This window comes from Theropithecus gelada, chromosome 11 (assembly GCF_003255815.1).
Source record: "Theropithecus gelada isolate Dixy chromosome 11, Tgel_1.0, whole genome shotgun sequence".
Taxonomy (NCBI): Eukaryota; Metazoa; Chordata; class Mammalia; order Primates; family Cercopithecidae; genus Theropithecus; species Theropithecus gelada.
Window position 1 is genome coordinate 4,505,580 of NC_037679.1, and position 27,449 is coordinate 4,533,028.

At 39.9% G+C, this 27,449-nt stretch overlaps 1 protein-coding gene across 4 annotated transcripts in view; it reads left to right on the top strand.

Moving 5' to 3' along the window:
* The window catches only part of ANO6 (anoctamin 6), a 224,412-nt gene extending 199,200 nt beyond the window's left edge, over positions 1–25,212 (top strand). For 3 of the 4 annotated variants that reach the window (XM_025403743.1, XM_025403746.1, XM_025403745.1), the window contains 4 exons: positions 1,537–1,742; positions 5,905–6,107; positions 7,783–7,888; positions 14,333–17,521. In XM_025403743.1, the coding sequence (XP_025259528.1) occupies positions 1,537–1,742; positions 5,905–6,107; positions 7,783–7,888; positions 14,333–14,539 (722 nt within the window). In that variant the 3' untranslated portion in view covers positions 14,540–17,521. Of the gene's footprint in view, positions 1–1,536; positions 1,743–5,904; positions 6,108–7,782; positions 7,889–14,332; positions 17,522–24,845 lie in introns of those variants that run through there. The other variant, XM_025403747.1, reaches the window with a different exon arrangement.
* Positions 25,213–27,449: the final 2,237 nt, after the last annotated feature.

Consider the following 27,449-nt stretch of genomic DNA (forward strand, 5'->3'; position numbering starts at 1 on the left):
CCAATCAAGAGTATGGCACATCCTACCATTCATTCATTCATCATTATTTGTTTTTTCTTAAGTCAATTATCATAGTAGTCTTACATTTCTCATTAATTTATTTCTAAATAGTCTATGCTTTTGTTGTCATTATAAGTGGTATCTTTTCTCTTTTGGATTTTTAACTAGGTTTACTGATAACATAATCCTAATCTCTGGCTTCTCTTGAACAATCAGGAGATCTGGCAACATGGAGCCCTCATTCCAACATGGCAGCTATGAGCTGTCCCTTTCCGTAGGACACACACTTGCTAGTTTACCACAGTTGACTGGCTGACTCCACACATGGCTATTACTTGCATGCCCTGGGGGCTGATGAGTTATTTAGGATTGGGTGAGTCATAGACAAAGATGTTGATATCATTGCTTATTGCTGCTGCTCATGACTCTATAGCATCACTAACTCTGGTCCTTGCCTGGCTCACTTCTCTGCATGAGAGTGCTCCTGCCTGGCCTGTGGGACTTACTGGATCCTTCTAGCCCTGTCTGCTCTTCTGCAACATGCCCTTTGCCTGTCAGACCAGAAGCAAATGCCAGTTCTGCTTGCCTCGCCACACCCTCCACATCCTCGCCCTTCCTGACCAGAGTCGTCCCTGCCCCCTCTCTGAGCACGAGGCCTAATGGGGCTCTACGTTTTCCTCCCATCCACAGTCTTAGTTACATATCTGTATATGTTTCCTCTGAAGGTCTGCCAGTTAGGAGGGCAGGGTCTAAAACTGAGTTTCCTTTTTTGGATATTTTCTTCTTCCCCTCCATGGTATCACCCCAAAAATCTCTGCTGCCCCATTTATAATAAGGCCGTGTCAATTACAAACAAGGAGAAAAGAACTTCTAAGCCACCACTCAAATTTTGACTTATTATGACCACAAGGACCACAACTAACTTCAAGATCAAGAATCTTAAGGATATTATAACTTAAGACACTTTTATCACATATATTTCTAATACTATCAAATTCTCTGAATGCACTGCACTTGCATTTGCGACTCAGGGGAGCTCACTCATTTGCTTGTTCTCAGCGTATTTCTTCCAACATTCTCTAAGCATAGCCTTCCCATGGGTCCATTTCTTTTTCTCTTTAACTTGTTAGATAATGCCACAATATTTCTTTTTTCTTAAAAAAAAAAAAAAAAAAATCCTAAACCACAAATCATCTTCCAACATTCTATTTCAACACTGAGAATGAATAATATACTTATGATGTCTCAAATTTATTACCAGCAAATAATTCTGGTTGACTAAAGATGTCTAAATATATTGGTCCTATTAAGTGTATACATGTGAAAGAAACAGGCTATAATTAGTCTTCTTTCCAGAGATTTTATATTTGTGTTTTGTTTGAATTCTTTCACTGTTGAACACTAAATTATTATTTACCACAGATGTGTTTTCTCTCTGGGATTTAGTTCGTTTGCCTTTCTCTTTCAAGAGTAAAGAAAAATATGTTGTCCTTCCATCCACCACCACTCCATGATGTGTGTCCATTCCATTGACAGTTATTCAGTTTGGGTTCGTCACCTTATTTGTGGCCTCTTTTCCACTGGCCCCTCTGTTGGCTCTCGTGAACAATATATTGGAAATAAGAGTGGACGCATGGAAACTGACCACCCAGTTTAGACGCCTGGTACCAGAGAAAGCCCAGGACATTGGCGCATGGCAGCCCATCATGCAAGGAATAGCAATTCTGGCTGTGGTGACCAATGTGAGTAGACCTAAGCTTTACAGGGTAAAGACCTTGAAGATGCATTAGATTTGCTACCTAAGGAATCAAATGTTTAGTGTTTTTTAAAATGGGAGGAAGATGCTAAGTCTGTCATCCACATAAACGATATAGTTGCTATATATAACCACTTGTTAAATGTATTTTCATTTTGTATATAATTATTTTTAACTGTCAAGACCGCCTACACAGGTACTGTTATTGCTCATTTGCTAAACTTTTTATTCAATATGAAATATGGTAATGATAAGTACTAACACTTTTAATCCTCACATAACTATAAAAAGAGTTATCAGAAAATGCTTTTTTATAATGTGGATAGAAATCTGTTCATTTAGAGTTTGAGGACCCTAAAATAAGATCATTCTACCTTGTTTTACTACATATTCCAAAGCATCAACCTAAAATATTAACTCTGATGGTGAAGTATAAACAGTTTGTGCACTCCTGATTACCTTCCCTGACTCCAGAGCAGCAATTCTTAAAGGAGGGAGGTGGGTGGGTTTCATCACCTTTCCCACCCCACCCTTAGGTCTTTGCTCGCCATGCTCTGATCATTGGCTGAAGCAGCCTCATGCCCTGTATATATCACAGCTGTGAGGGGACAGAACTCAGTTGTTTACAGCCTGTATTCATTGATTATGGGCCATCTGAACATGTCATTTTTATGTACAGCCACAAGGGAGTTCTCAGGCAATGCAATTTTCATGCCATCCCATTAGCGGAACACCTTCCCAAGAAGTGTCCCAAAACTAGGGCCATTTCCTCCCATATTTCACTGACAGTCTCACTCCCAGGTGAACCTCCCTAACAAAGTGATTCCCCAGTTTTGTTTTCTTAAGCCACATCTTCCCTGAGTCCCCAGTCAAAACAACAGAAGTTGGCAGTGCCTGTAGGAGGCATTGGCAGTGCCTGTAGGTTAGGCTCTGGATGAGGGAAGTTACTGAGCATTGTGGGCTCCAGAGTCAGGTAGACTCGAGCTCCAGTTCCCAGTACTGTAGCTGCATGATCTTGAGCCAGGCCTTAGCACTCCAGAGCCCCATTTCATTATTTGTAAAATTATTACTTCCCTACCGCATATCATAAGAATAGTACATACCAACCACAATATTAGGGAATTCGTTGAGTTAATGCATGAAGCCTCATTTCTATTGAATGTTAGCTGCTGTTATTTTATCATCTTCATTACTCATCATTGTTATTAACAGTGACTCTGAGGACTCTGACAGGTACCCCAATTGGAGGCAAAAGAATTCCAAAAGTAGTCACTGTCTGGATATGGTTACAGTTTTATATAATAAAACAAGTTATCTGGAACCTAGCTGTCATCCCTACCGCAGAACCTTAAATATATCTGAATTGCATGCTATCTGTACTATTTGGAGAAAGTTGCAAATCGCACACAAAAACCAACTACTAGAGTATGTCAGTTTCCTTTCACCCAGGTACCCCACACCTTCAACATCTACGGTGCTGCAAAATGAAGACTGATGTTTAGAAAAATGGCCGTGATGCCTTTCAAGTTCCTCGGTCATAAAACAATGAATCTGTCATGTTCAGTATGCTCTAGTACACTGAGCTGGGCAAGAACGTGGACTTGTGTGCTTTAAGAAAATTTTCAGCAACAAAGTTTGAAACTAAAAGGGTTTTTATTTGACCTTCAACCAACCAGAAAATTCAGTTGACTCAAACTCTCCCTATTCCTCAAGCATTCTGGATTGATTGTATTAGGTACCTTTTCCCAGCATCCATGCCATGGCTCCACTCCATGAGCACAGATGGAGGATTGGCTGTTTCCAAGGCGACTCAGTGTGTGTATGTGTATAGACACTCATGCCGGCTAATTGGTGTTATTGGTTCTTATCCAATAATGGCTTTTTCTTATCACTTAACCTAGGAAAACTGCTTATGAGATTTGTGACATTGATTAAACTGTGGGCAATCCCTTTTTCCATATTAGGATTTGTTATACTTCCAAGATAGCAGTTATACATCCACATACATAGGCATCTGTTTATGTGTGTGCAAGCATTAAATGTGTGTCTTATTCCCTCAAACACCCAGTGTGTATCTCACAACCTACTGTCTACCAAAAGAGAATAACCACCAGGATGAGAATGGGCATCAAGCAGGAATTTGGTATAAAATCATTCATTTTAAAGCTGCTGGTTCAATAAATAAGCTGAATTGACATTGTTGTATCATGCCAGAGCATCTGTTATTGAAGACCAATTTTAATTTATTTTTATATAAATGGAAAACTGTGTGCAGAACAGCATGGGAAATGAAGCACACTGCATTTATTTGTACTCTTGCAGCATGTGTCTCAGAGCAGCTCAATTCAGGAAGTATCTTGTCAGAAGACAATAAAATTATCTTCTGTGTTGGAATTTTTTATAGCTTCCTGATGCACATCTGCCAGTGATTCTATAAAAAGATATAGTTGAGTTAAATGATAATAGCAAAATTTAATCTATTGAAATCTGAGGGAAAAAAGGTAAAATATTCTTGTGGCTCCCCAGTACTGACAGGCAGAAACACACTCATATATATACATTTTTTACATCAGAGGAAATGACAAAGCTGGTTCTAGTGAGGGAAATTTTACAATAGAAAAGCCCCTTAATTGTCTTTTCTTGCTTTGCCTGAGATTTGGTTTGTGGTCTCACTGTGTCTAAACCATACGTTCAAATGAATACTATTAAAAATCATGTTAAGCCAAAAACATGTCTGCTTTTCTGCCTCATCAATAACAATCATTTAGCTATTTTATTCACATAGAATTTGGTTTAAAGTCAAATCCTTTCTCCTTCGTTCAAACCAGTTTTACATACTGGAGAGTTTAAAGCCCAAATTAAAGAATTTTAGAGAAAATTCATGTAATTCATAATAGCTTTACCTCCTAATAGATGTCTCTCTGACACACAGGTTTATGATTGGCCCATATTTACTCCTTTTATCTAGGAACATACTAAATTTTCTGTATGTTGTTTAATTTATAATTTTCATAACTTCATCCACTTAATCTTTTTGAAGTTTAGAGACTTAGATACTAGATCAAACTAAACAGACATTATTATTTGACTATGAATGGGACAACCCCAGTATAATTCTTTCTGCTACCCAAATTTTGCTAAAATTAATAAATGCTCGCACTCTAATGAAGCAACGGACATAACCATGTACTGAGGGTTTAAAACAAATCAGGTCATGGTTTGACTTATCTAAACAAGTCAAAATACTATACAGGAAAAAAGTGAACTTTAGAGGTCATTATTTAAATTTAGATCCAGGAAAACATGCAGTTTACATTGTGTTTATGAAAAGCAAGTGCTAAAATCAATTATATAAAGCTGAATTATTTTCATAACATTGACTCTGATTACATGTGCAAGTCTTCTAGGCTGAGGTCAGTGGCTCATGCCTATAATGCCAGCACTCAGAGAGGCTGAGAGAATTGCTTGAGGCCAGGAGTTCCAGACTAGGCTAGACAACATAGTAAGAACCCATCTCTACAAAAAATGTTTAAAGATTAGCCAGGCAGAGTGGAGTGCACCTGTAATTCTAACTACTCAGGAGGATCACTTGGGCCAAGGAGTTTGAGGTTACAGTGAGCTATGATCATGCCAGTGCACTCCAGCCTGGACAACAGAGCAAGATCCTATCTCACTATCTGCATATATTTTGCAGTTAAGAAAGAATTAAGATTTCTGAATCTTTAAAAAAATCAACATGATGAAAATAGTAAATCTGCCATATTTGTTAACCTGACCTATAAAAACTATAACTTCGGCCGGGGGGGGGGGTGGCTCATGCCTGTAATCCCAGCACTTTGGGAGGCTGAGGCGAGCGGATCACCTGAGGCTAGGAGTTCAAGACTGGCCTGGCCAACATGACAAAACTCTGTCTCTACTAAAAGTATAAAACTTAGCCGGGCTTGTTGGCACGTGCCTGTAATCCCAGCTACTCAGAAGGCTGAGGCAGGAGAATTGCTTGAACCCAGGAGGCGGAGGTTGCAGTGAGCCAAGATCGTGCCATTGCACTCCAGCCTGGGCAACAAGAGCAAGACTCCATCTCAAAAGCAAAAAACAAACAAAAAACCATAACTTCATTTTCACTTTTTGTTGTTTTTCTCCCAAAATAGGCCATGATCATTGCTTTCACATCGGACATGATTCCCCGCCTAGTGTACTACTGGTCCTTCTCTGTCCCTCCCTATGGGGACCACACTTCCTACACCATGGAAGGGTACATCAACAACACTCTCTCCATCTTCAAAGTTGCAGACTTCAAAAACAAAAGCAAGGGAAACCCATACTCTGAGCTGGGTAACCACACCACATGCAGGCAAGTTCTGCTTTACTTGTTTAAAAACGCACTTCATCTTTAAAAGGGGTTTTCTTGTGACTTAATTCTGTTTGGTGTCATTTTTTTAATTATTTAATTTTTATTTCTTTATAACTTCAGGATCAACTGGGTGCTTTGGTGTCATTTAAATCAAGCTGCTAGAGACATTTTTTCCCCATAGCTTTCTCTTGAGTGAAACTCAGAAAATGTGTATGTATGTATATTTATTAAAAAGTTAATGAAGACTAGGGGTAGAACTTTCAGACCAAACCATAAAGATTTAAAGATGAGAGTTTCAAAGGATTACAGGGAGATTGATTCCAAAGAAAAGTCATAGAAATAGAGAAACTTCAAGAGGTCCCAGAACAAAGATAATTCAGTTGTTAATACTATTGTGTTATTCAAGCACAATCTGAAGATATTGAATGATGGCAAACTAGCACCTCACATAACAGGGGCATACAGAGAGAAGAGATGTAAATACTCAGCTGAACAGTATTATCTAAAACTATTCCAAAACTCTCTCCATCGATTTTAATGGCTGGTGAGTTCAACAGTGGACAGTATGTACCAGGTAAATTACCAATTGATAGTTTGTGAACCGTAGGTCATCGACCTTTTTTCCTGGATCATAGAGTTTCACCTAAAACAAGAGGCTTTAAAGTTTATTTAGTCCAACTCCTCAAAGGCTTCACTAACTCAAATTCTCAATAATGCAACCAGGAAACCAGAAATAAGCCCAAAATAAATGTTTGTGTTACACCTAGTGGAGCCTCTTTACAATTCTGTATTGAATCTCCTTATTCTTACTTTCCACAATTCTAATCAGAAATTAAACTCTTCTAGGTTTAATAGCTTACAGGCATAAAATTAGATATGTACTACCTGAGGAAGATACACCAACAGCAGTTAACAGTTGATATCTGACAAGAATTAGGTAAAAAATTATAGTAAGCAGATAGTTACTCTGTATGAGGAGAGAGAGTCCCATAGCTGAATGAACCCTGATGATACCATTATATAAATAAATTTATAAACATGATCCCTTAAACAGGAATTGTTTTGAGAAAACAGGGATAAATGTTGGGAGAAAAAATTTAAAACTTTAGTTCTTTTATAAAGATGGGTTATTTTCTACAAAGATGGACCCTGTTATTACCATCATTCTCTGATTAAATATTAAATGAGATATAACTGTAGTTATTTTGGGGCTTTGTTACCAAATTGAGCTTTAAGAGAAAATGTATGTGATGTCCAGTTTAAAAGAGCATTGAATCAAATATGACCTCTACTTTTTTTTTTTAATTTTTTGAGACAGAGTCCTGCTCTGTTGCCCAGACAGGAGTGCAGTGACGCCATATCAGCTCCCTGCAACCTCCACCTCCCGGGTTCAAGCAATTCTCATGCCTTAGCCACCGGAATAGCTGGGATTACAAGCGCGTGCCACCACACCTGGCTAATTTTTGTATTTAGTAGAGATGGGGTTTCGCCATATTGTCCAGGCTGGTCTCGCACTTCTGGCCTCAAATGATCCACATGCCTCGGCCTCCCAAAGTGCTAGGATTACAGGCATGAGCCACTGCACCCAGCCATGACTTCTTTTTAAATGGGGCCTTTGTTTACAGTATTCAGTCAAAAAGATTTGTCTCCCAATATGTCTCCATTTCGTTTTCAGGTATCGTGATTTCCGATACCCACCTGGACACCCCCAGGAGTATAAACACAACATCTACTATTGGCATGTGATTGCAGCCAAGCTGGCTTTCATCATTGTCATGGAGGTAGGAAAAGTATGCTTTCAAACAGTTTATAAGGATGTGTATTTGCAGACCTTCCATTAAATGTTGCCAACTCCATACTTAACATGTATGATACCTTCTTATCACTTGCTAATATTTTAGGAAATATGTTAATCAGTTTTGACCTGAAAATATTCAAACAACTTCATTAACGAGAGCATTATCTGCTTTTAAACTTTAAAAGCATGTTATATGCAAAAGGGATTCAATATCATTCTTTACTAACTTTTTAAAATTTAGGGCACTGGGCAGCATGTTGGGCTGTGAAAGGGCTTATTCAAGATGAGTAAGATGATGTGATCGCTGCCTGTGAGAAACTTTTACTGCTGGGAGAGTTTGAAATTCACCAGCTCTGAAAAATGACTAAGGCAACTATAAATTTGTAATTGATGTAGCCAACTATGCTTCCTATGCAGAGTGAATTAACTACTGCCAAATTATAAAGTATCAGAGGTTACTTAATTGGTATGGTCGATAGGATTGTATTTAAGCTGCAAGAAACAGAAAACGCAGTCTATGGTGGCTTAAATAAGGTTGATTCCCCTCCCTCCAACCCACATAACAGAGTTCACGAAAGTATGTGGTTGCTCCTGAATCAGTCAATACCAGTTCACTGATGGAAGCAGTATATCCAGTTCTTGGATTTGCTCTCATATATGTGTCCCCTTATGGCTGCTGAAATTCCAGATAACAAATTACATGCAAAGCAGGAAGAAGGGCGATGCTAACCATATCCAGTCCTTTTTGTCAGGAAAGAATGCTTTGCCAGAAGCCCCTACCGTGGACTTCCACCTACATCTCATTGACCAGAACTATAGCATGTGGTTTTCTTAGCAGCAAGAGGGGCTGAGGCAGGTGGATTTCATTTGCTCTGAATAAAACCACTCAGCAGAGAAGTGGGGTAGACTCCCTGGCTTTTTGGTACTTATACTAGTTTTTTTTTTTTTTTTTTTTCAAGTAGCTACCAAACATTAAACAGGGAAGACAAGTAACTCATGGTTAGTTCACCATCGTAAGTGGCTTTCTCAAGTACAGTATGTGATATATCAGCAAGAGTCACAAGTTTCTATTCAAACATGTAGTTGATGAAGTGATTGGCCCTCTGCTTTTGATATTGTGGTAGACCATTTAATTGTCTTTACATATGCAGTGGACTATCCCCACTGCAAAACTTCTAGAGCCAGCTTGATAATTCCTTTGCATTTCTGAGCTCACTGGAAGGGAAGAGAATCTACAGAGAGAGGGAAAATTTGGTGATGGGCTTTTCTTTTTTTTTTTTTAAGAGACGGAGTCTCACTCTGTTGCACAGGCTGGAGTGCGGTGCCACGATCTTAGCTCACTGCAACTTCTGCCACTCGAGTTTAGCCGATTCTCCTGCCTCAGCCTCCCAAGTACCTGGGACTACAGGTGCATGCTACCATGCCTGGCTAATTGTATATTTTTAGTAGAGACAGGGTTTCACCATATTGGCCAGGCTGGTCTCGAACTCCTGACCTCAAGTGGTCCGCCCTCCTCGGCCTCCCAAAGTGCTGGGATTACAGGCATGAGCCACTGCACCCAGCCTAAGTGATGGGCTGTAATAGGGCAGTGAGCAGAGTTATGTTATGCAAGGGTGACATAACAGAAATTCCCTGTAGTGCTGGAGGGCTCAGAGAGCAAGCTGGTACACATCAGTGCCTCCATCTGAAGCTCAAGGAGATCATGCCTTGGTTCAGACGAGAAGTGGAAAAACTGAGCTTGAGATTCCTAGATAAGCCAGAGACCCAAAATAGGGCTGCATTTGTCTCAGTAGAAAGAAGTGTGTTTCTTCTCTGGAGAAAAGTGTCCTCAGTTTAGACCCCAGGTTTTTCTCAGATCAAGCTAATCAAATATGAGCACAAAATCAAAGATGGTCAATAACAAGAGGTGATTTAAAAAAAAAAAAAAAAGTGTGAGAAACAACTGATTTGGACCCTCAGTAACCTCAAGGGTTTGTTTGAACTGTCAGATAAGGAATATAAATTAACTGTATGTGAAAATATTTAAATAATTTTGGGTAGAATTTTAAAAGAGCAAGAAACTAAAAAAAAAATTATAAGGCAATTTTGAAAAAACTAAATGGAACTTCTAGAAATTAAATCATTGGTGAAATGAAAAAAAAAATAACATGGATGAAACAGAAGTTTAGGCAAATCTGAAGAGAAAATTTGTGAATTGGAAGATAGGTCTGAAAAAATTACTCCTGATACATCGCAGGGAGATCAGAAAATAGAAAATATGAAAAAAAAATGTTAAGTGATATGGAAGAATGAGAAATACTAACTTAAAAAAATGAAAGAAGCAGAAAATGGATAAAAGAGATGAAAGAGTTCACAGATCAGAAAGCATGACATGTATCAAGCAGAATAAAGAAATCCACTTACACATATTACAAGGAAAATGCAGCACACCAAAAATACAACCTTGGAAGTAACCGGAGGAAAAAAACTGATGACTAACAGAGAAAACTAAAGCGAGAATGGGAGTAGACTTTTTAACAGTAACAACGGAAGCCAAGAGAGCAGTCTATCTCCAGGATGCTAAAGAAGGTAGCTATAAACCTTAAATTACAGCAGAAGTTTGAAATCTTTCTGCAATGAAAACACCAGACCATGTGGTTTTTATTGGAGAGTGATACGAAGCTTTTTAAAACAGATCATTTCAATCCTATACAAATGCCTTCAGAGATCAGAAAGAGGAAATACTCTCCAACTCATTTGGTGAGGCTACGAGTAGCCTAAATCCTAAAATCAGACAAGAAGAGAGAAAGGAAAATAAAGCCAACCCTGTTCATTACATAGATGCAAAGATCTAAGATGTGTAAAGTGAGATGATGGACATGTTAATTTGTTCCACTGTAGAGTAAGTCCTCACTTAACATCCTCATTAGGCTCTTGGAAACCATGACTTTAAGATAACAACATCTAACAAAACCAGTGTTTTTTCTCATCAATGCTGTAATGAAACAACATTGAAGGAAATGACGTTCGAGGACCTGGAGTTGCAGTTTCCAAGAACCTGTCGATGATGTTGAGGACTCACTACGTACATGTGTCTTACAACATCATGTTGTATACCTTTACGCAAAAATTTTTAAAAATGTACAAATCTGAATCTAGAGATATATTTTAAAAAGATAACATCACACCACCAGGCTTTAACCTGGAAATGCAAGGGTGACATAACAGAGAAATTCCACATATCTATAAATATTCCCTACCTCAGAAACAGATGAAAGAACTCTTTCCTACAGCATCAACCTTTGTCCCTTTGCTATATAATTTCCATTATCACTAAACACACTTATATCTCTCACATCTCAAAATTCTCTCCGTCCTTACCTCGCCAGTCCTGCTTCACTTCTCTTCTCCTCTTTGTGGCCAGCGCCGTTAAATGAGTTGCCAGTACTCATGCTGTCCTTGATTCCTCTGTCTTTCTGTCATGCTTTCACCCCCTCCACTTCACTGAAGCTGCTCTTGCCAGTTACCAGCAGCCACCACTTCTCCACCCTCCCCTCACCTGACTTAGCAACTTTTGACTCAGCAAAAATCTGAGTCAAAATTTCACAGAAAATCTGACTTCAGATTTTCCTCATCACTTACCCCTGGAAACTCCTCCTCACTGGGCTCCTAGGAAAATACGCTTTCCTCCTGCGTCCCTGGCCATTCCACCTCGGGTTCTATGCCAGTACTTTATTCTTTAGTGATCCTGGGACTCATCCCTTGGTTGTCTTCTTTTCTCTCTCCTTGGTCTCTTGATGATTTCCTGGAGTCTGTTGGCTCTAAATACCATCTGTATGCTAAAAGGACCTTAAAATGGTTGTTTCCAGAGCACACCTCTCCTGAACTCCACCCATGAATCCAATGGCCTACCTGGATTCTTTCTTTCTGTCTGCTTGAATGCCTAACAGAGATGTCTCACATCTACTGCCCCACATGCCTATATTTTCCTCCATTCACTCCAAATGTTCTCCTCCCAACCCAGCCCAAAATCTCTCCCATCCACAGTATTTCCCTCTTGATTATGGCAACTCCATCTCAATACTGCTCAGGCTAGAGTCCTTGGAATCCTTATGCTACATCCAATCTGGTTGGCTTTTCCTTTGAAAATATATCAGTGAGCACTTCAGACCAACTATGCTGCTACCACCAGGTCAGAGCCACTATCATTTTTTTGCCTGTATTAGGACCAGAGTCTCCTAGCTGGGCTTGCTCTTGTGTTCCTCTCTTACTCAGAGTCAAAGCCAGAGTCCTCACAGTGGCACACAAGGCCTCATGGATCCAGCCATGCCCCAGTGCCCCTCAGACATCATTTCTCTCCTCCTCACCTACTCTGCACCATCTTTGCCTTTTCTTGAATGCACTCTGGAGGTTTCCTCCAAACCAGCTCTGCATTAGCTATTCCCTTTGCCTAGAATGTCTTTCCTTCTGATATCTGCAGGGCTTGTTCCCTCACCTCAAAGTGTTTGCTCACTTAGGCATATCCAGACTAATCTACAGAAGAATCTCTTCATAGTACTCATCACTTTTTAACACCATGAATAATTTGTTTTTAATTATGCTTATATTATCTCTCTCCCCTTGCTAGGTCAGAGATTTTTTATTGATAAATTAAAAAATGAAAAGGTATTTAGCCTCATTGGTAATCAGGGAAATGCAGAGTAAGACCAAAGGGAAAGTCCATTTCATAATCACTAAGTTGGTTTAAAAAAAAAAAAAGTCTGATCCAGCCTGAGCAACATGGCAAAACCCAAAATTAGCTAATTAGCTGGGCGTGGTGGCAGGTACCTGTAATCCCAGCTACTCAGGTGGCTGAGGCAGGAGAATCACTTGAACCCGGGAGATGGAGGCTGCAGTGGGCCAAGATCGCACCACTGCATTCAAGCCTGGATGACAGTGAGACTCTGTCTCAAAAAAAAGTTTGATGATACCAAGTGCTGACAAGGATGTAGAGCAACTGAAACTGTCACTGCTGTGGGAGTGTAAGTTGGTATACCTGCTTTGGAAAATGTTTTGATATCCTCTTATAAAATGGAACATTCACATGACAGAGTCTCAGCAGTCCCACTCCTAGGTCCACACTCTTGAGAAATTTGCAAATAATGCTCTAGGATTCCAGCACAGTAATGTTCACAGCAGCCTTGTTCCTAAAACGAAAACTGGAAACAATCTCAATGCCCGTTCATAGGGGAACAAATAAATTATAGTGTATTCACACAGAAGAATATTATACAGCAGTGAAAATTAATGGACTAGTTTTATAAGTTTTATAGAATAACATTGATGAATCTTTTTTTTTTTTTTTTTTGAGATGGAGTTTCACTCTTTTTGCCCAGGCTGGAGTGCAATGGCGCGATCTCAGCTCACTGCAACCTCCGCCTCCCAGGTTCAAGCGATTCTCCTGCCTCAGCCTCTCGAGTAGCTGGGATTACAGGCATGCGCCACCATGCCTGGCTAATTTTTGTATTTTTAGTAGAGACGGGGTTTCTCCATGTTCGTCAGGCTGGTCTTGAACTCCCAACCTCAGGTGATCCACCCTCCTCAGCCTCCCAAAGTGCTGGGATTACAGGCGTGAGCCACCGCGCCTGGCCAACACTGATGAATTTTAGGCAATAGTTTTGAACAAAAAGCAGCCTGGTGTGGTGGCCCAAGCCTATAATCCTAGTGCTTTGGAAGGCCAAGTTGGGAGGATTGCTTGAGGACAGGAGTTTGAGACCAGCCTGGGCAACATAGCGGGACCCTGTCTCTACAAAGAAATTTTTAAAGTAGCCAGGCATGGTGGCATGCACATGGATCACTTGAACCCAGGAGTAGGAGGCTTCAGTGAGCTATGATCACGCCACTGCACTCCAGCCTGGGTGACAGAGTGAGAACCTGATCCAAAACAAAAGAAAATAATTTCCAAAAGACTGCATGCAGATCATAAAGATGAAGTCAAGCAAGACTATATTTTGGGGGTCTATATACATATTTTGTCAAACTTTTTAAAAAATAAGTGAGAATGATACGTATACACTTGTACAGATATGATAGCATTGACTTTAGCAGAAGTGCAGGGCCATTAGAAAAAGAGACACAAAATACAACAGCATTATCAACATCCTAGTTTTTAAGTTTAATGGTGGTTTTTTGGGGTATTTATTTTTTCTTTATCCTTTATAACCTTTATATGTGTGTATATATACTTTTCTACATATCACATAGTATTATTTATCTGTAGAAAGTAACAGTAACTGCTAGACAGAGCCACACTATTGATTAGACACGATGGCATTAGTGGTTGGATATGTGTGTAAAATGTCCACTGCCTTGTCCAGATAAACTGCCATAATGAGAAGCAAGAATGAAAGGAACTCGGTGTTCTCCTCCATTTCTTTGCGAGTGATATTTTTCTTCTTCTCTCCCCCAGCACATCATCTACTCTGTGAAATTTTTCATTTCATATGCAATTCCCGATGTATCAAAACGCACGAAGAGCAAGATCCAGAGAGAAAAATACCTAACCCAAAAGCTTCTTCATGAGAATCACCTCAAAGATATGACGAAAAATATGGGGGTGATAGCTGAACGGATGATAGAAGCAGTAGATAACAATTTACGACCAAAATTAGAATAAGAGCTTTATGTTCTGAGAAGCACTTTAAGGAATTTAGCTCTGTCAAAATATATTAGGAATCACTAATGAGAATGTTTAAGTTAAATCACTTTGGCAAATACGAGTCTTAACTATTGCCATTTCCACATGTATTATTTTTCAGTTTCAGCTAGCGATGCAGAAACTGGAAAATGTAAAACTTAGATCATGAAGGGCATAAAACTTATCACCTGGAAAACCTAAATGTTACCTTTTTCTGATAAATTGGAATTTTACAGAAAAAGTCCCTTAGTATGCTTAAAAACCACCCCTTCTAAAGTAGAATGGATTCTTTTTTTTCTATTTGATTACTGTCATTTCTGTCTATTCTCAGGCGCATGATCTCCTTTATTTTCAGGCCATGTTTTATTTCTTCACTTTGCTACAACTGTTCCAGGGTCATCTTTTCCTTGCAGTACCATCATTATAGATTTAATAGCTTTCATGTGATTAAAAATAGCTAACTAGACTCAAGGATTCACAATAGTTAGGTGTATTATCAATACCTCCAGAAAGGAAACCTCAGTTAATCAGAGGAAATAGTTTCAGTCTTCATTTGAACATGTCTTTCCATCTCAAAAAAATACTTGTAGTACGTTGGAATGAAGATAGCAAGGTTTTGAAGCGTATTTGTCCTAATGCACAGTGACACTTTTTATCTTCCAGGAGCCCTTCTAGGAGGTCCTGTGCCTAATCAATGTTGACTGCTTTGCAGATCTCAAGGGAATAAAATGACAAAAGTAGGGAAAGTTACAGATTCAAACAGCATTTTAACTCATGTTGATCTGCATAATTAATTTATCTTTTCTAAAGATGTGTAGTTTCTTGGAAAACAGTGATATCACATGATTAAAATTACATTTTTATCAACGTAATTGTCTGGAAAAGATAAGCCCGTCAATTTTCTACCAGTTGACTTTTATTCATTAGATACAGAAGGTGCAGTATTACACATCACCAGCTGCCTTTGCGAATGGCTCACTACACAGCCATTGGGGCATGACTGTGTGCATGGGCAGAAACAGCAAGTGCCCTCATTGTGGTCACTGGGTGGGGAGTGCCTTTTGTCAAGGAGTCTGTAGGACTTGGCTTATTTCTATATGCCAAAGTGATCAACACACCAAAGTCTCTGCCATAAAGAATGTGGCTTCCTTGCATCCTCCATCCTGTTATTCCGGGCCCAGTAATTTGATGTAACTGTCCGATTGTACTAGAGACAGGAATATACCAAGATTATTCATCATCAAGTAAAGAGACTCTAGATTAGATCTGATTTTTTGGCCTCCTCTAGAGTCAATCAGGCAGTTAAGAGTAATAAAGGAAAATGGTTTGGTCACAAACCCTACCATTATCTGGAGATTACTTCCTGCTGCACTCCTGTCCTGCCATGCACGTCTTGCCCCCTCACTTTTGTTCAGCCTAGCAGTCTACTTCACGTTATTGCCTTGTAAGTGTCGGGCCTCCTGGGCACTCTGGAAAAGACAGGGAGCCAGGCCCTCTCACCCCTACTGGTAACAGGTCAGTGCTGGGTGCAGGAGAGGGAGGTGATTTGCATCATGGTCATGCTGCATGGGCCTCACTGGGATGCTGTTAAATGCCAGAGGAGCCAACCTATCAGAATCCTAGCAGCAACGGGAAACTCAGATTTTAGAGGCTTTTTACAAAAAAGCAGCTTAACTCTAGGTCCTGATTTCAAATACCTGCCATGAATGATTTTTAAGTATTTATGTAGGATCCAGCAAAGCAGTATTCTCGGCTTTTGAATTGTCTTAATGGATCAGGGACACCATTTCACTGTCTCTCTTGATCATGTTAATGATGTAGTCAGAGTTTCAAAACAGGCCACATGAGGTCTGACTGCACAGAGATGGAGAAATGAATTTCTTCCCACTGAAGGAAACTCTTTCTCATTCGCAGCCAAGATGGGAGTGCCACTGTTCCTCTCTTCACTTCTGAGATACTGCTTCTAGAAGCGGGTGTCACTTCCTCTCTATTACCTCTTCTCTGAAGTGTGTGGCTATCTCCTTGTGTTTAAATTTGGCAGTTACTCGCCATGTATGTCAGCATAGAAAAGGAAATGTTTTTACCTTATCTCCTGTATGTATGATAGAACTTAAAAGAAATGTGCATTTGTTTTCATAGCCCCAGCAGAGAAAATCCTCTTCATAGATTACATGCGCTGCTGTGGACAGGAGGGAACAAAACCCTCTACATATTTAAAGGCACCAAATGTAATATCTGACACTGTTAAGATGCCCAAAAGAGCAAAGTTGTAGTGGAGATGCAGGGTCGTTTCCCCATGCCATCCACAGTGTTAGTGAGTCCAGGGCTGACTTGCAGTGATGAAGAAAAGCAGGGAGCTGTGTCTGCCGACAATGGTGGCTGCATCTGTAAGTGGCTTCAGAGGCAGCAGCCCTGGGGAAATTGATGGGTGTGGCAGTGGACGTGTGAAGAGGGAGAATCTGGCCCTCAGCCTGTCCAGTGTTAACCACTAGAGAAACTGAGCTTTATAGCCTTTTGTATTGCCTGTGAATTTTAGCATATTGAAACATTAGACCAAATACTCAGGGGATTTTTCATTAAACATCCCTCAGATAATTTAGCTGTATGTCATTAGAAAGGGAAAGCTATCATTTTTATTTTAAAAATAAACAAGGCCATCTTGTAAACTGTCACCAAAGTCTTCCCTTTTTTATTGCATGTGTGTCTTGAATTTCATAAAACATTAATTCACAATAGGGGGTCAGAATGTACTCTTGTTGAAACACTTCTTGTACCATTTTATGTTCATAATTATGTTTGAGGAGGTAAAAATGTATGAGCAGCTTAAGTGAAGTAGAACTATTCATGATGCTTTTCATACATTGTGGCATAAGATGTAAAGTTTGTAATTAATGTTCATTTCTGTGCATTTTAATATTCTTTTATAATTGAGCATTTTAATAAATTCATTTTTACAAACAATAGTATGGTCTATTCTATATTGTCTTAATGTTTTTAAGGAAGAGAACAAATATATATCTGCTATTTACTAGTGGCCAGTTGTGTATCCCTTAGATAAATGTATGCTTTTATGTCGGTTTTTCACAGGCTTCACTTCAGAGATTTGCTTTGGATTTTTAAAAATTATATTCAGTGTATTAAGGTTACAGGTTAGAAAAGGTAGTTATTAAACTCAGCCAAATCCTATTCTTTTTGTCAATCTAGCAAATTTTACGACTTTTTACCAGACTTTTGAATAATGTTCGGTTTCACCTACTAGGTTAATGAAATGTGTTAAATATCTGCCATAGCATTTATAAATGTAGCATATTCCATTCATTTCCTTTCTAAAATAGTTGTTATATGACCAATAGTGACCCAGAGGACGTAACTGGCAAAACTAGAAACCTCTTTCTCTTGCTGCCTTCTCTCTGTAGGACACCTTTCCCAGGACCGTTTAGGTTGTGTTCCCTGTCACCCCTTCATTACTGAGACAATATGTAAATGGACGATGGCCAGACCATATGTAGAAGCAGAACTCTACCTACACCCTGCCCCTGCTATCTGCAATAGTCACCCCAGGGAGCCAGCCTGCAGTAGGTTATACTAACAGAAAGTCAGAGTGCTCTCTCCAGTTACAATCCGGGAAACTAAAGAATAACTTCTGTAACAATTGGCCCAATATTACCAGGACCTGATGAATAACTGACAGCTTCCCTAATTTTGGTCCCTGCTCATACCTTAGGACCAACCAGAGAAAGCCAGATGTGCCCTGCTAATCATCACATAGGATATCCGCTTCTAGTTAGCTACCTACAGCTTCCCACATCAGCGGCCTCCAATCAGGCGTAGCAGAAGCCTTCCCACTCTTTCTGCCTGCCTTTGAGTCTTTGTCAAAACATGAGTGACAGCGGATGACTCCCTTTGCTATAGCATACTCTGAATAAATAGCCTTTCCTTCTAATGTGGATGGTCTTTGCTTATTTCCACATTATGATCAATACAATGGCAGTGGATGTTTGCTGGGCAGTCGGACAAATACTCGAGTGCGTTACTTTGGCAAACTCCTGCCCTTGGATCATACTGGGGTTGGTCAGGAGGGAGGTTGGTCATGATGACAGATAAATCCTGGAGAAATGTAGATTGGATCACTGGGAATGAAGCTGTGAACCCAACACGATGAGTTTTGCCATTGATAAGCAATGGGGAACCTGTGGAGAACTTCAGAACGGAATGCTGTAGGCAAGAATGTGATCTTTGTCCCTAGTGAGGACTCATCTGCCTTCTCTCCTAAGCTCTCTTTTCTGATGTGCTCTTTGAGCCTCCTCACCTTAAGATTCAAGGAGTTTGGCGGCAGTTCTCACAATAGGGAGGCTGCCTTGCAGCATTCCTGAGGGGAGAAGAAGAATGGACCCCACCCAGAGCCTTCGGATTCCATGGAGCATTCAAGCATAAATGAAGGGGAAATCCTAGAAAAACCTGCTGTGGCTGTGACAGTTTCATTTTACTTGGGGAGATGTTTTCCTTTGGTTATGAAACAGATTTTACAAATGCTCTTAACAGCATTTCCATTTCCCAGCAGAAAACACACATAAGGCAGGTGGCCCTTTAAACCCCTTGCCCCATTCCCGAAAACAGTTCAGCACGTGGGATCCTTTGCAATGCTGGAATGATTTTTGTCACTTTGCCTACTGGAAGATACCCCTGAGATCGGTCCTACCCTTCATTTCTCATCATTTCACCTGTTTTTGGCCATAATCAAACCTAGTTCTTCTAATTAGAACCACTTCACACCCCAACTCAAGCAAGTAGACCATGATTCCTAATATTGTTCAGGGTGGATACGCACATGCATGTGACAAAATACCCTGCCATTACTTTCTTGTCATTGTCGCTTGAGGTGAGTCAGAGTGATAAATCGCTGTCAGTCACCTAAAAGGAAGCTGCAGGTAAGAGGCCCTGCTCTGTGGTACAGAACAAGCTACAGCCCTGGGAACAAGCGATAGCACTGGCCGCAACAAAATTCCCGGACTGACCCCACCGCTGGGCCTTTTCTCCCCTACTTTGTCTTTAAATCAAATCAAATTTTACCTTCACATATTTTGGTTCCTTTGGGACAATCAATATTCACTATTGCAGGGCTCTAGCTTCAAGATCACAATCTTACAGCAACCCTTTTCCCAGGACTGGAATAGAAGAGGAAGGAGGGAGGCAGTGCAAAGAATCCAGGGAAATAAAAGTCAATTAAACAAAGGGGGAAATCTCTCTGGAGACTCCAACAATGAACAGAAGGCTCCTTGGCCCTCATTTCTGGCTCTGTGGAAAACGTCTGGGTATAACTAAGAAAAAACATTCCATTTCGATTGCTCCCCAAAAGACTGAAAAGCAAACATATGTAAGGAGCAGCTCCCAGGAAATTGTTTAAATTGCTCTTTTCTATTGGTGATGGTGGGGCAAATACAACCCCAGGAGCTCTCATGGAACCCCAGAGAGAACTATCACATTCACACTCAACCTTCATTAATAATGAGGCAGGTTAATGCGTTCTTGAGACCTCTTCTTCAGTCTCCTTCATAAGGATAAATCATTGCATTACCTTCCTTGTAAGGATAAATCATTGCATTACCTTCCTTGTTTTAATCTAGGAAAATGCACTGAAAGCCTAGAATAGAACTTTTTTTCCCAGACAATATTCTTCCATATCATCTCTTAAAGCTCTATTACCTGTTCAATGTGAACAGTGTAATTCCTAATACGTGATTATGGCACTCCCTATTATAAAAGGAATGGATCCCTGGATGTCTCTTCAGAGCTTTTTCCCCAGGTTTTCCTATTGTATTCAGGGCTCCAACCCTTGGCAGTTTGTCAGCCTGGATAATTCCACAATATCATATTATTGTCTTCCAAAGCTTGTCTTTCTTAACATATCCAGTCATGGGCAACTAATTGCTTACTATGAATTCCCCCACTTTAGCTGCTGCACCTAATAGTAAAAAAGAGGGCATACCAGTGTCTTGCTCATAAACCACCCCTCAGTGCAGCCCAGTTTCTGCCAGGATGACCAGTCTGTTACAAACATATCTTGGTGTCAGTCCTCCAAACAGTTTCTTAGGAACTCTTTGACCAGGCCATGCTACCCAAACTAAACCACATCTTTGTCATCTGTGAACCAGAGCCTGGGGCAAATGTACTCCCCTTCCTTCCCACCTACCCTGCATATTGTAAATGATGAGAAGGAAAGGAAACTTTGGGGTAAAAGCTGAAGGTTTTAATCTTCTAAGAATATCTTAAGAATATAGTTAGCATCACCAAAAATATGCCATGTTTTAAATAGGGTGGACAAGTACATTTAGAGTACAACACAAACTCACTGAAAAGAAAAAAAAATGATGAAGGCAAGGTCTGGGGCAAAGACAGCATTGATGTTTGTTTTACCTGGGTTCAAGGCAGCCTGCCTGTGATACAGGAAAGGACATAAGATTTAGAAATAGAGGACCTTGATTCAAGTCCTGGATCTGCCACTTGCCAGCTTCATAAATTTTAGCAAGTTAAGAAACTGAATATATAAATGGACAATGGCCAGAGCATATATAAAAACAGAACACCGATCCTCAGCCTGCAGCAACCTGCCCAGAAAACTAACCCCTTTATCTACAATCAGCCCAGAAAGCCAGCCTACTGCAAGTCAGACTTGTAGGAGGTCAGAATGCTATGTCTAGTGACCATCCAGGAAGCTAAACACCTCTGTAACAACTGGTGCAATATGACCAGGAATTGATGAATAACCGCTTCCCTAATTCCGGTTCCTGCTTGCACCCTAGGACCAACCAGAGAAAGCCAAATATGCTCCCCTAACCATAACATAGAATGCCCACTTCTGCTTAGCTGCCTATAGCTTCCCCATGCCAGCAGCCACCAATCGGGGCATAGCTGAAGCCTTCCTACTCCCCTGCCTGCCTTTGAGTCTCTGTCAAAACACAAGTGACAGTAGCTGACTCCCTTGCGATAGCAAGCTCTGAATAGCCTTTGCTTGTTCTCATTTGGCTGATCTTTATTTCCACAAAGGTATTTAACCTCTCTAGCCTCTAACTTCCTAATCCATAACAATGGGGCTAGTTTCCACTACTTGGTGTCATTAGGAAGTCCCTAATGTCTATGCTTCTCACGCTGGATTCAGGATGTATAAGAAACCACAGGATCAACATGAGCAATCCTCTTGGAGGTGAGTGTTTCAATGATTAAAGGAGAAATGGTCATATTAAAACAAACACAGATATATTTTGAAATTGCATGCAAAATCCAGATGAATGATTAATATAAAATAACAACTTTTAAATAAATTCTGGCTGGGCATCGTGGCTCACATCTATAATCCCAGCACTTTGGGAGGCTGAGGCTGGTGGATCATCTGAGGTCAGGAGCTAATGACCAGCCTGGCCAAAATGATGAAACCCTGTCTCTACTAAAATTACAAAAAATTAGCCACGTGTGGTGGCGGGCACCTGTAATCTCGGCTACTAGGGCGGCTGAGGCAGGAGAATCGCTTGAACCTGGGAGGCAGAGGTTGCTGTGAGCTGAGATTGCACCACAAGAGTGAAACTCTGTCCAAGAAAAAAGAAAAGAAAAGAAAAGAAATTCCACACTTAGAGTAAGCTGCTTCATCTAGGCCCCAGGGTTATACCTTTACCTTCCTCTGTCTTCAGTGAAACCTGTGTGGAAAAGACTGACAAGGTTGACATATGTTGAAAGCACCTTGTCAGCCATGAGATTCTAGAACAGTGTTCTCAAAGTGTGGTCTAGATTCCCCTGGGAGGGTCTAAGGCCTTTTCAAGAGGTCCACAAAGGCAAAACTATTTTCCTAATAACACAAAGACAAGATTTGCCTTTTTCACTGTCATTCTCTCACCAGCGTAGAGTGGAGTTTCCAGACGCTCCATGACGTGGAACATGGGCAAAGACTGAATGCAGGAGCAGGTGTGAGCATCTAACTGCTTGCTATTAAGCCAGACATTAAAAATATAAAACAATGCCACTCTTCTCACTAGATTATTTTGAAAAGTACATTCTTTTTCATTACATTTTATGTTTTACATGCAATGGGCTTATTCTTATTTTAAAATTAATTTTTAACGTTCTGTTTTCATTTCTAATACAGTAAATATTCATAAGTATGATTCACACAAACAAAGGTTTTTGTGGGCTCTCAAAACTTTTTTTTTTTTTTTAAGAGACGGAGTCTCGCTCTGTCGCCCAGACTGGAGTGCAGTGGCGTAATCTCGGCTCACTGCAACCTCTGCCTCCCGGGTTCTAGCAATTCTCCTGCCTCAGCCTCCCTAGTAGCTGGGATTACAGGTGCACACCGCCACACCTAGCTAATGTTTTATATTTTTGGTAGAGATGGGGTTTACCATGTTGCCCAGGCTGGTCTCAAACTTCTGAGCTCAGGCAATCCACCCGCCTTGGCCTCCCAAATTATTAGAATTACAGGTGTGAGCCACGGCACCCAACCTCAAAACTTTTAATTTAAGAGTGTAAAATAGTTCTGAGAACTACTGCTTTATAAAAATTTGGACCAGAGCCAATCATGGCATTTACATTTAAGTTGGCTAGTAAAACTTCCAGCATGAGGGTAGTAAAAAAGACCAATGCAGTCTTTCCACTCTCTATGCATGTGAAATCCATTTTCTGGTCAATGCCAAACTCTAGTAAAGCTCTGTCTCTGATGTAAGATCTGTGCTGGTGCTTCTGCTCAGGCAAGCTGCCTCATCCTGCCCAATGCCCACTGAGCTCTCAGTCTTCCTCATTTCCCAGTTGTCCGTCCTGGGCTACATAGTGTGATAAGGCCTGCTGTGGTTTCTTTTGTGTATCCTACCACATTCAGCACGTGTGTGTGTGTGTGTGTAAAATATATACACACATGTATATATTTCATTCCAAGCTGTTTCTCCTGGAAATCCTGGAGTCCCCGAAAAGGAAATGTGATCAGCAATACAGATTGAGCATCCCTAATCCAAAAATCTGAAATCCAAAATGCTCCAAAATCAGAAACTTTTTGAGCACCAATGTGATGCCATGAATGGAAAATTCCACATCTGACTTGATGTGGCAGGTCACAGTCAAAATGCAGGCACCATATACACACTTTGTTCAGCATCCCCAAAAGAAAATAAAATTACCTTCAGGCTATGTGTATCAATTGTATGTGAAATACAAATTTTGTGTTTAGACCTGGACCCCATCCCCAAGATATCCCATTATGTATATGTAAATATTTCAAAATTCAGAAAAATCTGTAATTTTTAACACTTCTGGTCCCAAGGATATCAAATAAGGGATATTCAACTTGTAGTAGCGTGACTAGTGTGCAAAAAGTGATCACAACTATAAATCCTGGTGTCATCTAGAGGCCCATTGCAAAAACATGACCCATATTGATCCTGTAAGCCATATGCAGGGAGTAATTCTATTAAAGATATTTCTTTCGAACAGGGAACATTGTGTATTTATAACACACCTGGAAGAGAGATGTTCAATAAATACTTGTTGAATTAATGAATAAATGCCTCATCTACCCTGATAATAGATTTTCTAGCCAAAAGATTTAGGAAGCATATCCAGGAAAGTAGCATAATGTTAAAATAAGAATGACAGTTGATTGCTCAAGACACCAAATCAAGATGGGTAAACTTGGTTTGGAACAATGGCTGAGTAGTCAGAAGTCCTGATGGTGAGCTGTGAGGACTGTGAGGAAGCATCACCAGTGTGTCTTGAGTATAGATGCTGCTACTTCTCCAGCCGCCAGCCCACCACTGAAGTGAGTCACAGTCCAGGATGCAGTTAAATAGCCTACTAGAGTGGGCTGATGCCAGTGCTTAATCACAGGTCACACAGAGGCCAATGCAAAAGGCCAATGAAATGGATCTGGGACTCTGAATTTCTCAATCCCCATATCAAAACACTGCATTGAACAAACTCCCAAACTCATCTGCGGTGTGGTTCTCATGGACTAATTCCCATCTGGTCTGTCCAATTGGAGACAAACCTAAGCAGGAGGCAAATCAAACAAGGCTATCATATTGATGCCCTGTTACTCCTTGTCCATGGGAGAATGGTAAAAGGGAGTCTATCTGGACATGAGGGCATTTGAATTTGGTCCTTTAAACAAATTCTCAAAAGATAAATACTGACTCTCGTTTTCATTCAGCTTACCTGAAGACAATAATTACCAGCGTATTCAAGATATGATTTAATTCAAGATATGATTTAATTGCTTCTTTTTTTTTTTTTTTTTTTTTTTTTGTGACAGTATCTTGTTCTGTTGCCCAGGCTGGGGCACAGTGGCATGATCTTGGCTCACTGCAATCTCTGCCTCCCAGTTGACTGCTATATGTGTTATAAGTTTATCTATGAAATTAGATTTTTGGAACAACTAACTTCTGACTTTACTGACTCCATTATATATTTTATATTTCAATAATATCTTTTTTATTTTCTGTTACTTTCTTTTTCCTTCTACTTTCTTTGGGGCCAACTCCATGTTTTCCTTTATCGAATTTCTTAAGTTAGATTTATTCAATAATTCATTCAACAAATATTTGTGTGTCTATTATGTGGCCAGCATTGTTTTATGTGCTCAAGATAGGTAGTATTGTTTGGCTCATTAATTTTTCAATGTTGGCATTTAAGACCATTAATTTTCCTCTAAATCCTATTTTAGCTGCAACCTACAAGCTTTTATATGTAGAGTTTTTTGTTGTTGCTATTATTAAAAGTATTTTAGAATTTTCCTTCTTTTGCTTTTCAATCTGCAATGTCTTCATGCCATTTCAATTTTTTAAAGGTAATTTAATTGAGCCTAATTTCTTTTTTACCTAATAGTTGCTTTGTTGTGTGATTTGAATTTTGTAAGACAGTCCTTATATTATCAAGTCTAACCTTAAATGCATTAAAGCAAGAAAAGTTTCTGTATACTGTAACACTGATTTTTTGACATTTATTGAGGCTTGAGTTTTGAACTGCCATATAATCTGTTTTTGTAAAGATTTCGTGTGTGCTTAAGAATATATTTCCTGAGGACATCGGCAAGATGATAGGATAGGAAGTCCCAGGCATTTATTTATTTATTTACTTACTTACTTACTTACTTTTTGAGACAGAGTCTTACTCTGTCACCCAGGCTGAAGTGCAATGGCACGATCTCAGCTCACTGAACCTCTACCTCCCAGGTTCAAGCAATTCTCCTCTCTCAGCCTCCTGAGTAGCTGGGTTACAGGCATGTGCCACCATGCCGGGCTTTTTTTTTTTTTTTTTTTTTTTGTATTTTTAGTAGAGACAGGGTTTCACCATGTTGGCCAGGCTGGTCTCAAACTCCTGACCTCAGATGATCTGCCTGGCTTGGCCTCGCAAAGTGCTAGTATTGCAGGCGTGAGCCACTGCACATGGCCAGACTCTCATTCTTCCAAGGAAATATATAATAAACAACTAATGACTAAAATAGCTTTATAGGAGCCCTGGAGACCGAAGATCTGCGCAAACAAGTAAATGCCCAATCAAAAAAAAAAAAGAAAAGAAAAGAAAAAAGAAAAAAGAAAAAAAAAGCCATACTCAAAATGGCAGTAATATTGTGGCATTTTAGCTCAACGTGGCCCTACCCTCTCTCTGGCATGGCATTGTTGGGAAGAAGTGGCCCATTTTCTGGTTCCCTCTTGCAGGATGAAAGGAAAATTGTGAAACTTGTTTGAAATATTCTGACCTCTCTGTGGGCTGACCATGGAAATGATTTCTGTATAATCTAATCCAGAGTTCAGACAGAAATTTCAGCATCATTTGGATACCAGGTTGGAAGATATTGATGGCAGTGGTGGGTACCATGGCATGTGAAGACTGCAGGGAGACTTGTGACTCATGAACATCTGGAGATAAGAGATTGCAGAAAGAATAATGCAAGAGTTCCCGGCCCTGAGAAGAAGCAGGGATGAGATTTTTAAGGAAATTAAGACAGTTAAAAGCAGCTGTATATACAGGAGAATGAAGTTGGGGTGGGAGGCAAGCATGCAAACAGACCCAGAGAATATGCTCGCTGACGAAAGATCTGAGAACTTAAGCCTTCACGCTGGCCTTATGAGAAGGTATACCATCTCCCTCACAGAGGCAGTCAGCAAAGACTAGGAAAGGTGGCCGTTTTTCAAATGTCTAATTTTCAACAAAAGCAAAAGCACAAGTCATACAGAGAAACAGAAATATGACTCATTCAAAGGAAAAGAAATTTCCAAAACCAACCCTAAAGAAATACAGGCTTTGGACTTGCTAGACAAAGACTTTAAAACAACTGTCACAAATAAATTCAAATAGAAATTTTTTAAATAACCAAACAAATTCTGGAGCTGCAAGACAAACACTGAATTGAGAAAATATATTAGAAGGGTTCATCAGCAAATAAAAACAGGAAGAAGAAAGAATCAGCAAACCTGAAGACAGGTTATTTGAAATTATGAAGCCTGAGTAGCAAAAGAAAAAAGAAGAAAGTGAATGGAGCCTAAGGGACTATGGGCTACCATCAAGCCAACCAAAATATACATTAAAGGAATCTCAGGAGAATAGAAAGAATGAGGTAGGGAGTTTATTTGAAGAAATAATGGCCAAAAACTTCCCAAATTTGAGGAAATACATAGATATACAAGAAGCTGAACAAGCTCCAAGTAGAATAAAACCAAAGAAAACAACACTGAGACACATTATAATCAAGCTATCAAAAGACAAAGACGGATTCTTGAAGAATGACTACCAGAAGCTGGGAAAGGAGGTAGGGAGGGGGGAGAAGTGGGGATGGTTAATGAGTACAAAAAGTACTTAGAAAGAAAGAATAAGACCTAGCATTTGATAGCACAATCGGCTGGCTATAGTCAATAAT